Source organism: Amphiprion ocellaris, chromosome 1 (assembly GCF_022539595.1).
Source record: "Amphiprion ocellaris isolate individual 3 ecotype Okinawa chromosome 1, ASM2253959v1, whole genome shotgun sequence".
Classification (NCBI taxonomy): domain Eukaryota; kingdom Metazoa; phylum Chordata; class Actinopteri; family Pomacentridae; genus Amphiprion; species Amphiprion ocellaris.
Window position 1 is genome coordinate 18,594,157 of NC_072766.1, and position 17,083 is coordinate 18,611,239.

At 40.4% G+C, this 17,083-nt stretch overlaps 1 protein-coding gene across 3 annotated transcripts in view; it reads right to left on the bottom strand.

Annotated features, from left to right (window-relative positions):
• The window catches only part of nfatc3a (nuclear factor of activated T cells 3a), a 62,261-nt gene that overhangs the window by 23,939 nt on the left and 21,239 nt on the right, over positions 1–17,083 (bottom strand). For all 3 annotated transcript variants that reach the window (XM_055012380.1, XM_055012374.1, XM_055012377.1), the window contains exon 3: positions 13,858–14,020. In XM_055012380.1, the coding sequence (XP_054868355.1) occupies positions 13,858–14,020 (163 nt within the window). The remainder of the gene's footprint in view (positions 1–13,857; positions 14,021–17,083) is intronic.

Below are 17,083 nucleotides of genomic sequence, written 5' to 3' on the forward strand. Positions count from 1 at the left end.
GATTTAGCGGTAGCCTGAGCTCAATTTTGCATTACCCTCTTGTTCACTCTCACTCACTACTTGCAAGACAGTTCCCTGTGGTGAAAGAAGTGGAGGTATGGGGGTACCTTTGTTGAACCAAACTGTGGAAAAAGTGAAATATGCTGTGTTTACAGCAGGCTATGTGACAGGACGAGCCTCCAGAGGCAAATACTAGGGAGGCAGGGTGGAGTTTAAATCTTAATAATGATTCACTGTTCTGAACTGAATAAAAACCTTCTATCTTTAAAGGGTTGTGCTACTGAACTCAGTAAGGACTCACTGGTTCCCAAAGGACAGCTAAACTGAAAATAAAACAGGAGAAAAATATTTTTCTGGCTTGTAAACAAAACTTGACTTAGGCTTCTTACTACTCAAGACCAAGCAGGACAGGAGATGCACAATTACCTTGAACGAATACTTTCAACATACCTAACATTTGTGGATAGAAGAAACTTTTTAGTATGGTGGCATATTTCTCTTTCACTTCCAGTGTTTCAGACTAGTAAGTTCAGGTCCAAGCTGGCAAAACAGCATCATATACTAACTGCTATGAGAAAAAAACAGCTTGTGAAACTGTGGTCCAAACAGGTCACTGTATCACTTGATGTTCATGTATTTGCTTGCTGAGTTTATATAAGCAGTGTTTATAGCCAGTTAAGTTTGAGAAATTTAAAGAAATTTATATATAAAAGATGGGCTGCACAGTGGTGTAGTGGTTAGCACTTTCGCCTTGCAGCAAGAAGGTCCCTGGTTCACGTCCCGGCTTTCCCGGGATCTTTCTGCATGGAGTTTGAATGTTCTCCCTGTGCATGCGTGGGTTTTCTCCGGGTACTCCGGCTTCCTCCCACAGTCCAAAAATATGCTGAGGTTGATTGATTATTCTAAATTGCCCGTAGGTGTGAATGTGTGAGTGCTTGTTTGTCTATATATGTAGCCCTGCGACAGACTGGCGACCTGTCTAGGGTGTCCCCTGCCTTCGCCCGAGTCAGCTGGGATAGGCTCCAGCCCCCCCGCGACCCTAGTGAGGATTAAGCGGTGTATAGATAATGGATGGATGGATGGATGGATATATATAAAAGGCCAGATGAAAAACAACCCCGTCATTGGCACTGCTAATACACTGGTGATTTGATCTTCACAAATACCTTTACTTTCAAAATATCCCGAAAACTTCTAACCAGAAATCTATTAAAAGCATTGTTGTATTTTCACGAGGAAGTCTAAGGTTATGGTCATGTAGAATTATGGGGGAAATGGTTTGTTGATTGGTACCAATAAATCAGTGATTACATTTCAAACTGTGGCTTTTAAAACAAAATTCCCCTGTAAGGCTTTTTGAAGCAAAAATTCCCTGTCCCAAGGTATGTTGACACTCCACCACATCCTCCAAATGTGTTTTATAACTGCTCGGTGACGGATTAATTAGAGTGAATGACTAAACAGATCAGTAATTCACATGGCTTTTGGGTGTGTGTCTGTGTTGGTTCCTGAGGTGTAAAGTGTGCTGCAGGACACGATCCACAGAGATGATTGCTCCACAAAGCAAAGCAAACATAAAGTCAGAGAGACACAATGTTTTGCCAAAATTTAAAGTAGAACTGACAGATGTGGCATGTCTTGCAATAATTCCTCACTCTGCTCTCTCACCATAACCCATGACAAACTGGAATTAACAGAATGTTCAAAACTACTGGCTGCAGCACACAAAATGTATTCGGAAGGAAGTTGCACCAGGGAACGGCATGAGGCCCCCCATAATAACCAGTAATGGGTTCATCTTTAAAAGCCACATTAGATCTTAAGAGCCACATGAAAGTATAAATTGTGCTAGTAACAAGCTAACAGGTAATTATGCACCCAGGCCTGAATGGATCTGTGGCTATAAATGACACAATTTTTCAGGATTCAAAGAAACGTGGAGTCACAGGAATCAACAGTCTTGCGGGCTGTGTTGCTTGTTTTATGATCATGTCTGCACACTGTGGAAGTGAACACAGACAGTGCTTGCACATGTGTGTGCATGCATGTGTCTGTGTGCCTGTAGAACACATTGTATGTGTTTGTGTGTGTGTGTCCATAAATCAGGGCATGTTTATTCGCAACACCATGTGTGTTCCAGACAGGATAAAAAGAGTTAACAGTGTCTGGAGGAATGTATCTGTGAGAAAGGACAGACATAAGAAACTGAAAGAACTTCATGAATGTAAATTAAAATACAAAATGTAAAAATGACAGAAAAACATTACCTTTTTTAAGCAGAGTCAATTTCTTAATGTCAGTGTCAAAGTGAAACTTTTCTTTTAAAGCATCTAAATTATTGAGGCTAAGTATTTAGCAATGTGAAATATGAAGGAGAAACTATCTAAGACTTATTTTTCCAGCTTGTCAATTCTGCTAAAATCATCAAACTGTCACCATCAAACAACAAAGCATAATTTTTTTCTTCCTTCCAGGTCCTCTTCATGTCTTCCTCTGTCTACATCCTCTTTTACACCTAAGGTAATTGTTGTGGAGCCAGTGTTGACAAACATACACTTACCAGGCCAGGAGTTTTTCCAAATCCAATAATCAACCAGGAAAACCTGATTACAGAACCACAAAGAAGAGGCTCACATCAAAAGTTCCAGTGAATCAACACTCCAGGGCAAACAGAAGCATACCAAACAACCTGGCTAATTTAGTCACTATGCCACAGTGACAGCTGTTACTAAAAACTATTACTTTTTGGTTGGTGTTTCCTTAATTTGGTTTAATTTGATTAATTTACATGAGAGTAAAACTTAGAGTAGCTTTATAGAAGTAATCTGTAAAAAGCAACAAAGCTCAAGTACATATATATACCTTAAAACACACGATAACTTAGTGCATGGGACTAGTATATAAGTAGTGGAAGCTGTATAGGAAAAAAAGAAATGTCACCAAAAGTGTCAAATTCTTAGCACATCCCCCCCAAATACATCAGCATAATATCAGCTGATATTCATTCATGCCTCCCTTTTAAAATGCTGCAGTTGGCTTTCCAACCCAAACACCCTGTTTAACATCCCTGAGACAGCATTAGGAGTGGGTAACAATTGCTGACCACAATGATATCAGGCACTTCTCAAATAGTAGTCTAACTACACTTCAGGGGGCCTATTTGCACTTTCAGTTTAGAAAATGGGTAAAGCACCACCTGCAAACAGCAGGACATGTAAACAAGCACACATGGATTCCACCATGCTCCTGGCAAACGAGGCTTCTTGACAGCAAACGCACACGGCGCACACCCTTGACTTGTTTCACATTCTTGAGTCACCCCTCAGCCACCCCTTAAATCTATGGCTGAGTGTGAAATACCACAGGAGGGTGGTCTTTGCACTTTCAACTCCTCACCTTTCAGCCTGTCCAGAGTGCATGGAGCCCAGCTGGTCAGTCAGCAAGTAACCCAGGCCTGATAGAGATCAGTTCTTATATTAAACCACAGTGACATTAAAGGTGGTCACATGACCCCAGGCCTATGTTCGCTGAAGCACGTAACTAACTTCTGACTTCAAGCTTCTGAATGTGGATCGAGTTTAGGATGAACTCTCTCCCCTAAAATAAAACCGCTGGATACAGTTACATACTCAGCTCCTACTAAATAAAGTCCCTACTTATTTTTGGCCTTCATCTGTTCCACTGATCCAGTAATAAGGCAAAGCAGGCTGAGGGGAAAAACATCTCCCATCACTGCAAGAACACATAGGCAGGCATGCAGGCATACACACAACAAAAATTATAAGCTTTGTTTACAATACAAAAAAAAAAAAAAAAAAAAAAAAAACACTGTTATGCTAGTAACGGCTGCTCTGGACTCCAAGAGTTTTAATAATGGAAAATTAACATGTGCAAAGCAGGGAGGGAGAACATCACCTGCTCCCTGCATGGTACATCTTCATCATCCTGCCATTCGTTATGTGTTTACTTTTTTCTCATTTTATCTTCCCCTTTCTTTTATTTTTCCCGTTTTCTTCATCTCTCCTTTTCACTTTCTCCTCAACACTGACTTGCGTTCCTCCTCCTATCTCTTCCTGCTTCTTTCCCTTTTGTCACTCTCTCCTCTCTGTCCCTGTCAGAGCCTCTCACCTACCTCAGCTCCAACCCTCTGCCGTAACTCGACACTTTCTCACAACGAGCGCCTGACTCTGCTAAGTTGTTTCCCTGTGTTGCTCTACTGTTGCCATGGTGAGACTCTCTGTGTGTGTGTGTGTGTGTGTGCATGCGTGCGTGTGTGAGCGAGCAGCTACATAGACTCACATTGAGTGTGTGTCAGAATGTGTGGACTTAAGCGCACTGACTCTGGTGTAAACTGTGGCCCTTGGAAAGGTTTGTGATGTGTGTGAGAGAGCATGTGTGCGCGCGCGCGCGTGTGTGTGTGTGTGTGTGTGTGTGTGTGTGTGTGTGTGTGTGTGTGTCTGTGTGTCTGTGTGTGTGGCAGTCTGGCTAGCATGTGTGTGTGTAACAGATGTAAAAACAGGAGAAACAGTGGTCAAGGTCACGAGAGGGCCCATTTTATCTGGCAGTGGTTTCCTTTGTGTGGCACTGTGGCACCATGGCATGGGATCTATGGTCTCACACACACACACACACACACACACACACACACACACACACACACACACACACACACACACACACACACACACACACACACACACAGTGCAGCTCACACAGGCTTGCTGTTTGCCCAGCACACTAGCCAGGGAGCCGGTTGACTGTTTGTTTAAACAAGGTCAATACATGCGCACGCTCATTCACGCGCCTACACTGACACACACACTGACACACACACACACACACACACACACACACACACACACACACACACACACACACACACAGAGCAGAGTTTACTGTATACTGCATGAGGGCTGTATATGGCCTTGCTAGACTGGTCCAAGCTCAATTCCTCTTATTCCCCATTCTGTCCTCCCCCACGTTCACTCTCTCTTTCACACACACGCACCTCTCTCTGTCTCTTTCTCCCCCTCTCAGCAACTGTTTTCTCGCTGTGCGCTAAGCCTGATTACAACAAATGAGAGCCAAGCTTCCAACATGTTTACATCAAATACAGCCCTGGGGCAAGGCAACACAAGCTCCAGCCAGTTCACACAGTGCAAACCGAAAGGCTCTACATTGTTGTCCGTGTGTCTCCCCACTGTGACAGTCAATCTACTGAGGGAGTTGGAGTATGAGAGAGAGACCTGTCAGGATTGCAGAAAGGAAAAAGACAAGTAAAAGAAAAAGAAAGTAGACTAGCAGATGCAAAAAGAGATGGATAAAATAAGAGGAGGGATTAGACACACTGAAAATGTGAGAGTGAATGACAGAGACAGGCAGTAATGGGGTCATGGCCGTGCATTCAAGCACTGGGATCAAAATCATTTAATGCATCCAAGCTGGTGGAAATATAAGGCTGTCTTGGACAGCTTCTGCCGTATTCTCTTTCAAATCCTTGTCACCAGACACCATAGCTTCATTTAGATTTATTAACTGTGGCAACAGGTTTTAATATTTATTTTTCCATACTTGTGTTGTCGTACAGCACAGTCAGATATTGTGTTTGTGTGCACTCATTTTGTTTCTGTGCTGTGTGATTGTTTCTTCACTGTATCTGACAGCCTTTTTCTGTTTTGTCTGCCTGTCTCTATCTGTAGCCCCGTCGGTAATACCAGAGGGGCTCCTTATATTTGTGTGGGTGCAGCAGCACTCAAATAAGCTGGTTAAATACGCACAAGGATACCTCAGCCGTCAGCCAGCCAGAGAGGCTTTAGACTTATATGTCTCCTAGCAACAGGTGTACCGATTAAGGTCTGCAACTAGCCCCAGAGGAATGGCTAAAACAGCCAGTCACAGATGTAGCCATCCTGCAATGTACAATTATATTAAAAAGGTGAGATTGTCAGAATATTGAGAACCATTGTTGCACATTATTTTTAATACCAGTGCTCATTTTGATGTCTATAGAATATAGAGTCTCTATAGAGTAAGTTCACAAATTTAAAATATTTCTCAGATAAATCATATAGATAAAGTCGTCTGTTGCAATTTTCTTAAAAGTGGTTACTGTCCTAATGAATAACAAGATACTTGACTTAGCACAAAGCAACACTGTGAGCAGCTAATAGCCCTCAGTAACAGTCTTTGCATGGGAAGACATAGCATTCCTCAAAGAACCCAGTGCTATGAATCATGTCTGTCAAAACAATTCAATGTAAACACTGTCATGCTTTGTAGTCTTTGTCTGGCTACCATACATACAGACAGAGAGAAAATGATCTGACTGCTATGACCATCGCCAGCCAATGCATAATGACACCTCTGTTTCTCGTTAGATCAGTGATCAACAGCTGGTCAACACCCTCAAGTCTTCTGTACTAGTAATAACAGACAAAGCTGGTGTCAAACTCCCAACACACCGCAGTCTCATGCTTTATTCCCAAAGCAAGAGTTACATAAACTTTTGTTGCCAGACAGCAAAACTCAAAGGCTACAGCTATGTCTACTTAATATATATAATATGCACCACACAATACACTGTACTGCTTTTAAAGTCACAAAGTGAGACAAGTGGGGACACAGAAGTACCTGCACCCAACATCATCTTGTTGGAGTACGACAATAGGCCACAATTTAATCATTCTGATTCCAGTGCTACAATGGGATCTCTTTGGTGGTTCAATTGCCGCTTATTTTCTGTGGTTACACGTCTTAACAGCTGCTACATCCTGTGTCTGGGGCCCAAAACTACAGGTTCGAAATAACTGGCCTAAAACTGCTTATCATCTGAGTCAATCAGTTCTATGCAGAGCAACTTAAAGGCTTGATACTTAAGCTAGTAGGCAACAGAAACTATGACCAAGTCATCACTGTAAATCAGAAATTGTTCTCAACTGAGCTTACCTAGTAAAATAAAGAATAAAAAAAAATGACACACTGAAATACTTCCTTCTTGCAGAAAAGCCCGTTTTTTAAGGTCAACATGAAAACTATGTGTAACAATCAGCAATCCAGTCTTGTGGAAAATGCACTTGCAAAATGAGATATTAACAGACAGAAAACCTTGTGAGTGTGCCATTATCAGCATTGGGGCCTTAACCAGTAAATCCTATTTCTTTTATTTACAATTTAAAAACAAAACATTGAAAATTAGTTTTTAAAATGAACTATTTGTGTAAAATTTTACAGAAGCCACATTTTAAAATATCTTTTGACGGAGCACGAAAACAAAAAGACTTATCACAGTGGCCCTTTTAGTTTGTGTGACCACAGTCTGATCAATAACACACCTGTTGGGACTTCCACCAAAATGTGATCAAGCAACAAAGTCAATAGCTGGCAGAACACAGGAAACAGTGCACTGGTGTCTACATGTCAGAATGGAGACATTCTCAAGTTTGTAAACAAAGCCCCAAATCATCTGCAAAAGTTTGTCCATTCTGTGACAGTACTGATTTTGTTACTCAGAGATGAGGTCAAGACATCAACTGCTACAATAGAGTGGTTTGAGTTTTAAAGTAGAGTCTATACATCCCCCCGAGAAAATATTTCATATCCAAGAAAATACTCCAAACCAAAGTAGTTGGTATGACTGACAGACTAAAACAACGAACCAACACTTAGAGCACAAACAAGTCCAAGCAGCAAGAAATGCAGATCCCTTGGATGGAGGGATCTCAATGAACTTTCCAAAAGTGAGCAAACACTGGGAAAGAACTGATTAGTTATCCCAGCACTTTCAAAGAGGGCATTCAGCACAGAAGGAAACCGGGTGACAAGCCACAGAACTGCCCTCTAGCCACATGGATAAGCATTTTAACCACATGTGAAATATAAAGATGCACAGAACAGATTAACTGTTATGTTTCCTGTTTTTTATTTTGGGGACCATCAACAAACAACAGCTACTGTTCAGCCCTGTTCCTTGCAGACAGACTGCATTTATGAGGCTTCACGCTATTTCTTCAAGACCTTACACTTGTATACCAAGATTAAAATGCTATACTTTTTCTATTACTCTGTTCTGTTGCCCGTTCACTCAGAAACGTGTTTCTGTGGTTTTTGCTACCACTGGATGTTTGACCTTCACTGCACAGAATAATGTATGTTCAGAGTTAGACCCTAGAACGGGCCTATTCAATTGGCGGCCCGCGGGCCACATACGGCCCTCACAACTGGCCCACCCCCCAATGACCCCTTTCCAACCATCTAAAGCAGCCCTATTCAACTAGCGGCCCGCGGGCCACATGCGGCCCGAAAGCAACCCTCGAGATGGCCGAAAGCAACTGCCGAGTGACTGGGACTTGGGTCCGAGAAAAACAGAAAAACATCTTTTGGTAACACTGACAAGTTCTTGCAAAAATTCCAACATTATTGCCAACATTGAATGCAACACTTGCCGTAACCTAGCAACTAACCCACAATGCCTTGCGTTGAGGAGACGCGTTTGAAAAGTTAACATTAGCAGTTCTATACAGGCGAAAATAGTAGCATGTCTTTTTCTATCCTGAAACGACAAATCGGCGAGGAAAACCGTCGGTTTAATCCTGCGTGGACTGACAAGTATTTATTTATTTACCACCAAGTCCGAACGCCAAACCAATGCGTTTACTCTGCAACGAGTGCTTTGCAGCGCTGAAAGATTATCATGTCCGAAGACACCACACTGAAAAACATGCCGCGTTTCGGACAAACTTTCCCGAGGGATGTCATGAGAGAGCGGCTATAATTCAAAGTTTGACTGCATCTTACAACCGGAGCTGTACTACAATGAAGCGGACCTGCACAGCTCAGGAAAGGGCCACGAAAAAGAGGCCGTTCACAGACTCAGAAACTGTGAAGGACTGCATGTTGGCTGTCGTGGATGAAGTTTTAACGGACGATAAAGTTAAGACGAGTGTGACATCTGCTATCAAACAGGTCTGACACGTCAAACATTCTCGCCACAGATGTCTTCGAGACATGGTAAGTGCAACAAAGCAGCGTGCTGTAGCAGACACTAAAGGTAGTTTTATGTATTTATGTGACTATTTTCTGTTCACTTATAAGTTTAATATTTAAGAAATACATTTTGTTTTGACAGTTATTTCACTTAGTTGCACTTTATTATGCACTTTGATGTCAGCTTTATTTCGTTCCAAAGGGATAGTAACTATCACTGTGCCTACTGTTTATTTTTTTGATTATATGCACTGAAGATGCGACTGTCTCAGAAGAGACCAAATATGGACAGGGACAAACTCTGTTTTTTGTTATTTCAAAAGAAGAAAAATGTCTCAAGTTCTGAAAAGTTACTGTTAAGCAAGTTACTTTTTAATGCACTTTCAGATGTAACCAAAACAAAAGATGGTGTTTCTAATCTGCACTTAGTTTTTATGTTCATATGCACCTTAACCTGTGCTTATATTTACCTATCAAAATGCGTTGAAGTTGTGTGTTTGAAATGTAAAATTTAAAGAAGCAGCATTTCAGCACAGGTTTAGTTTAAGTACTGCTCTTCTATTATGTTTATGTCCTGTTGGATGTGGCAGTACGTTAATAAACATCCAGTGTGTTTGTTATCTTATTTGTTTATGTTTATTTTAAATGGTTAACTTTGCTCAGTGTCTGCTAAAAACTTCCGGCCCAGCTCATGTTCTTAGTCTGAAAATCCGGCCCCAGTGAATTTTTAATTGAATAGCCCTGCCCTAGAAGAAGTTTTCAAACTCATTTGCTGAAAGTGAAAAGTTTTTCTGAGCTCACCTGAAATCTGAGTCTGAAGCATGTACCTGCGAGCACGATTTGTGAAATGGGACTTCAGACAGCTAGTCTGAAGTCCAGCCTCGGTCCAGTCAGCAGTTAACTTACACCAGTGTGAAACTTAACCTTGAAGGCTGCATTGTGTATACATTGAGAATGGTCTTTCAGTGAAGTAGGAGACATCTTGTATCTAGTAGTTAAACTTTTGAAACGAAAACATTTCCATATTCAAGACGAACACAAAAGAGAAGGCATGTGGCAACTTACTATTTTCCTTCTTACATAGTTACAGAAAAAGGCAAACAATCTTAGACTTTTAAAGTATGTAAACTACATCAGCTCAGCAGCTCAGACATCCTCTTTTTTTCTGTTGACACGGCAGCTTGGTGGTGCACTGATTTAGGCAACAGCGAGGTCACAAAAGGAAGTCATCACTATGTCCAGATGGCAGCTATGGCGTCATCTGGTGACATCACACTACTAGTGTCAAGATTCAATGACAGTAAGAGGTCCTGCAGAGCACAGAGGAGGAACAGTCTATAGGAAGGACAACAGCATGAATATCATAGTACATTGGATCAAAAATATTAAATCATGAAAGCAATGTTTGCTTAGAATTTGGAGTGAGAAATGGAATAGAAAAGAATAGAAGAATAACAGAAATGCTCATAACAGCAGCCAAAAAGCGAAGTCAAAATATATCTTTGAAATCATACTAAATCTATATTGATGACAATTTGTAAACAAAATTTTCAATTATAAAAAGGGACAGCTCCTTTTCTTTCTGCTGCCCACCAAAACCTTTAATATGTGCAGTGTTTGAAATACAGAGAGGCTGCAATCACACATGCACCTGTGACATTCTGCCTCCAGCAAACAGCTTACTTCACACCAGCAGTGCACCTGGGAAATATGATATATGCAAGCTTGTTAACGGTTTCAAATGGTCTGACCCCTTTACGTCCAATGTATACTAGCTCAAAACAGAGGCTGAATGACTTTAGACTCCCTTTAATCAGATTCAGTCTTTGCTGTTTAGGCATTTTTACCATTTTTCCTAGATATATTAAAAGAACACGCATCTCATTGCATGTTCTGATAACCTCAAAGAAAACTGTGTGTGTGTGTGTGTGTGTGTGTGTGTGTGTGTGTGTGTGTGTGTGTGTGTGTGTGTGTGTGTGTGTGTGTGTGTGTGTGTGTGTGTGTGTGTGTGTGTGTGTGGTTTTTGAAGTAAATGTTTCTGTACAAACAATAATGACATAACAGCATAAAGAAGTGACCTTTCATATAAGGTACTTTTTTGCACAGAGCATCAAAACGGAGCTAAAGAGATTAACAATAGAGGAGTGGATGTTTAGTAAACAAAGAGTGACTGTTAGACCTGCTGGACAAGTGCTGATGTATCCATCCTCACACAGTACAAGACAGCCGTTCACTTATTCACATTTGGACATTATCAAGGACATGAAAAACATAAACCTAAAAACTGCTTCCACAGTGAAAAGCGTGGAGGGATATGTGTAATGCCTGACTACAAAATGGTGTAAAGATTTCTTTAGCTTCATTTCACATATACATGTATATACATAAAAAACGACTTGCTCGCACTTGTTTCGCCCTTCTCACCCATGTAAGTTATTCACCCACACATTTTCTCTGCACAGAGCTCTGCAAACTGCGGCTGATGACAAGTAAATGTGGTATGTGTACTTCTCTTGCTTTTTCTGCTCATGCTGTCCATGACAACACGTTGATGTCTGTCAATTTGATCATGAAAGGGCATTCCAGCAGAAATGGATTTGATTTTCATTTCCATCACAAGTAGTGGCAGCATTCTGTGACAGAGTGTAAACAGCAGCTGTATGTTTAGAAACACTGACCAACGATCTTCCCAGATCTAGGTCAAATCATATTACAGGAGATTTATTGCACTGAAATTTATCAAGAACACAACAAAGTGATTGGTAAACCATGCTGATCTAAAAAAAAATTAAATAAATGAAACAGTAGACGATGGTGAGTCAGCCTGACTTCGTCTGTAGTTTATCATCTGTTCTTGCCTCCTTGACCTCAACTGTTATTTACTTTTTATTGGAGTTGCTTTCAGATTCTAATCTTGGTTAATATTTAGCCCAACAAAAACTAATAACCATAATAACATTAAAAAATTACCTACAGGAATAACAAACAATAATAACAATAATAAAAACCATTCGAAACCAACAAACCTGAGTCTGCTGCTTTTACAGAACAGTTAAATTGACTGCAATGATTGTCAAGGCTAAGCATGTCGGTACTGCAGACCAGATTGCAGCTGGAGTTGGAATCAACTTTGAAATTACCTTGTCTGACCGAAGATATACTTTTTTCTTGTCACTAGCTACTGCAAGGAAAGTGATAAACTAAACAATTGCCTTTGGGGATGAGAAATGAGGGCAACCATGGCAAACGTTCGGTTGAAAAAATTTGACAGCTAAATTATGCATCGTCACATATGGCAGGATTGAATCTTGGTCTAACTGAGGTAGAAATGGTTAATGATTGGCCTGAAGGGAGCCTGCATGACTGAATGTATGAGGACATAGGCTGTTTCTAAAGCAACAAATGGCAGCAGTTTAGACGGCCTTGTTTCAGGAAATTTTGTGTCCACAGCTGTTCAAGTGTTGTATTTTATCTTAATTGTTATAGCCTGTGTAATGTGTATAATGAGCAGTGACTGAGCTCACCTCAGGACTAATAAACTTCCCATCTAACAAATACAATACTAACAGTACAAATTTAGTCCAAGTGGGAAACCAAATGGGGCCAATAATATATAAACAATCCAAAAAACCCCCCAAAAAAAACCATTTAGACAAAACGCTTATTCAGTTCCACTGCACAAAATTTGGCAAAGAAAATTATGTACGTTCCACTGCAGTGCTAACAGAACAGATGTAGGTGTTCCGAGGGTAGTGTTCTGTACATGGCAGTCATATTGGGCTAAATGGACAGCTGACCAGTCTGTCAGCCTGAACTCTGCCATTGTTAGGTTCCCCAACAATAGATATGGCCCAGCATTTGGTCCTTTCTTAATCATACACACAAGGAAAGCTTGTCACGGGAGCCTTGAAAAATTTATGAGACTGAAATCTTCTCTCTCTCTCCCTCTCTGTCTCTCTCTCTCTCTCCGTCTCTGTGAAAAAAGCAGCCATAGCTCATTGGAGGCTCACCTAGTCTCTCACAGGTGCTATCAGATGACAGACCAGCTGACTGGGCTATCATGACAGGTCTCTTGCCTGCCTGCAAATCTCGCTGCTTCAACAGGCTGACTGACAGTGTTGCAGTAGGAGAGGATCCATGTGACAATGCGCACATGCAAATATGTAAAATGAAACCCTAAATCTAATGCTCATGCCCATTCACCAGTGGATGTTTGAGCTACGAGGCTGAACAATTACTTATTTATAGACCAATAATGTATCTTTACTATTAGTAGATTAATGGTGGACGCTTAGCTCATTGTGAAAGCAGGTGAAAGCATTTTCAACAAGGTCCTGCAAAAGATATCCTGGCAGGTTTATATCATCAGCTAATGGCATTTGTATTTTAAGTGCAATGGGAGCCTCCTTGTGCAAACTTTTAAGAGAAAATACATTTCAGTCACATGCAAACTGCTGCTGGTAAGTTAAAAAAAACAACTTAAGTTCAAGATATTTCTCCTCCTTTCACTTTAAATTTTACCACTGAAGACTCCAGTAGTTGACATTTTGGCTATGCGGTTAGTACAGTGGGAGCTGGATAAGTACTCAGGGTGTAATTTTTTTAAACATTGCCAGAATAGTGTTAACAGACCTCAGATAAAAGTTCAACCTCTTAATATTGTAGAGACATCAATGGTTGTATTTACTTTCACTTGTGTTCTGTAAAAGTAATTTTCCTTTATGTACACGATGTTGAGCAATAATTCAGTGTTTGGAAATTGTAATCTTTAAAGTTTCAGGTCAGTTTCGACAGCCAAATTTTGGAGGATTATAACCTTGCTTAAGGCGCAGTAGGAAATGACCCAAACCTGTGGGAAAACACACAAATTGTTACCTTGACAACTGGATGGCCACCAGATGCTGCTTTGACGGCTCCCCTGCTGCCCTCAGTCTCATAGTGTGCTCGGTGGTGGGCTTTGGGTTGCACGTCTATCTTCAGTTCATACTGGCTGAACTGGCTTGGCAGTGGCCAATCTAGAGGAGGCAGTGAGGAGGTCCTGAGGAAGGAATACCACAAGCATTGCACATTCACACCCACACAGAGAGGCAGAGGATGTTAGAGCTCTGGTAAGAAACTCTAAAAGCATACAGTGTTGTGAAAAAAGTGTAGTCAAAAATTAATTTGAAACCTAATCTAGAAATGTTTGTGGTTGTAGCAATTAGTAGACAGGCAATACATTTGAAGAAGCTGTCCTAAAGGTTAAGATTGAGAGGGCATCAAAAAAAAAAAATCTGAAAATTTGCTTGGGTCTACGTACATTAGTATTTTCCATATTTTAATAATTCTGCACAGATATGTTAATCCTGTGACATTATAGTATAAGGTCAAGCAGGGCAAACTTAGTCTAACTCATGGCTGATGACAGAAACCTGTCTTAAGGCTGAAAATGCGGTATTCCCCCTTCATTGGTTGATACAGTGCAATAGGTGCAAAAGGGGGTATAAAATGCAGAGTGCTTAGCACCATCAGACAGTGAATCACTGGAATGCCCACATGCATTAATCCTGTTCTTAAACACAACAACTTGTAATAGGTCATGTTAAGACTTTAAGGGTGAATCATTTCCTAAAGGGGACTTTTTTTTCTGACTCTTTACCCATTCACTGTGTGGGTCAGTGAATGGGTGGCAGGACAAAAGTGTGTGTCAGACAGTGCATAAATTACTGTGTGTGTGTGACTGTGTGGATACTGTACAAGTGTATATTTTATGTGTAGTGCATCGCAGCGGCTAGCATTGTGTGTTTTTCCTCCGTGCCTCTTTTTTGTTATCTGTGTAGGCCACAATCATATTTGAACAGCTGCACTCAAAAATAAAACACTCAATGGCCGTCTCCACAGAGAAACTGGATCCCTCCATCTGAGTGCATTAGATCACTTTATCCTCAAAACATTTTGTAAACACTGGCGTCAGCCATTAGTATAAAACAAACAAAGCTATAACCTTTTCAGTGATTGTTGTATGTATTGTTCATGATTATGATTTATTAAATGCATTTTACTATTATCCACTAAAAGTAGGGATTTTAGAGTGTTGTGCCACATTCCAAATAAACCGTATTAAAGATATACAAAAAAACTAATGCATAGGAACAATTTAAATGAAATAAACTTACTAGAACACTAAGTCAAATTAATATTAATTTTAATTCTGTCATATGTTTTCACAGTAATCTTTACAACTTTGTCATTGTATTAATTCTGTCTATTCAGATAGTACCCCATAAAATTTTCAGAATATAGTTCATCCACAGTTCGGTGTAAATTAGTTAAGTTTCATGAAGACTAATAAATTGTACTCTGCTTATATTATACCTTCACCTGGTCTTTTGCTAAGATTTTATAATCCTACTATTTTCTGTATTATCTGTAACATCACATTGTAATATCTGTGCTAACACAGTACATATGTTTTACTTGAAGACTCTTTCTATTGTACCTGTAGTCCACATCTTGACAGTGTACACAATTAATTATTCATGATCCAAGAAGTCTGTTGCAGAGCAGCACACGCTACATGTGTCAATTCAAGTGTTTTATCTGACAGAAGCTACAAGTGACATTGCTTAATTTGTTTGTTTTGTATAGCACAGTTTGTAATTGTAAATCAAACTGCACGTGTGTGTGTGTGTGCGTGTGTGCGTGTGTGCGTGTGTGCGTGTGTGCGTGTGCGTGTGCGTGTGTCCAAACTATCAAAGTGTACATGCATTTGTGTCTGAAAGCCGATGGCTGTGTATGTGAGGCCTGAATCAGTGAACTGTCTCAACAGTGTAGGCAGCTAAAAGTATGGGCGGTCTCATACTTGATCTCTTCCTCAGCATTGACCACTGTAGGCTCTTTGTGCGCTCTGTCACATGGTGGCATATACTTCTATTTGACTCTACCAAAGACAGCACCGACTCCTAGCATGCAAACTAAACTGCATGACAGATCTTTGACAGGACAAATAATTTTAAGGGAAAGTTTGTAAAGCTTTAGCCAGCATGGCTGATTCCCTTAATTCTTCCTCTTCCAAATGCCTGTCAAATGCTGGCTACATGCAGACCAGTGTGATCAGACTGGATTAAAGACATGTGAGTCAGGCTTTCAGTGGAGCCATTTTGCTTTTATAAACTGCCTTACAGGCTGGCACCAAACCCACAAGGAAGACTGCATTTTGGAAAGAAAAGGCAAGTGTCAGATATTTTGTAAAGGTTTTGTGCTGCTATATGGAGCCTTGTAGTTTTAAATATAACTGAACTACAGACTGGAGATTCTCCAATGACTTTAAATTTTGATGTACATAAAGAGAAATGAGCCAGATTGTGCAAATAATGTCATTACAGACACAAAAATAACTGACATTTTGGTTTTGCTTGCTGGAGTTTGTTTTTCTTCCCCTGCCTACTATATAGCCATTTAAATGGCATGATGCTATAATTAATATATTATCTACAGTAATCTGTCAATATCAAAATAGTCAGCATAACAGTGACAATACTTTTAGGTATTATTTGCCATCTACAATTTCACTGACAGCAGGTGACACTATTAAGAACAAGATCATCACTCCGACAGTGTTTTCCTCCCAGCAGCTATGACATAACCATCAAGGAAGTGTGGGTTTGCTGCTACAGTAACAGGAGCAGAGGAGTACAGAAGAAACATGAGCTTGTGATGGAGCAAGAGCGATGGACTATGTCCTGACATAGCACAACCTTTCTCAAATGTCTAAGCCATAGTGTAGGTGCGTCAGTTCATTCCCATAACATAGTCTTCTCTATGGCGTTCACAGTCCCACTGGCAAAATTTCCATCAAATGAATTAGGATAATCTTGCATCTACACAAGTTACATGAATTGAGGTCGAGTCACAAAACGATGTCTTGACAATGATTAGACTTGACAAACATTTAGCAATGAAGGAAAACAATGTACAGTTGTGATGTTTTCTTGCTATTTTCTGACTCAATTTGCAATTAGTTACCATCTATGTATACTGGTGAGCCCACAATGTATAACCTTTAACCAATATTACCATCAGCAAAGTAATTCCACCTAGACTGCTGCCATCAAATGAAGCC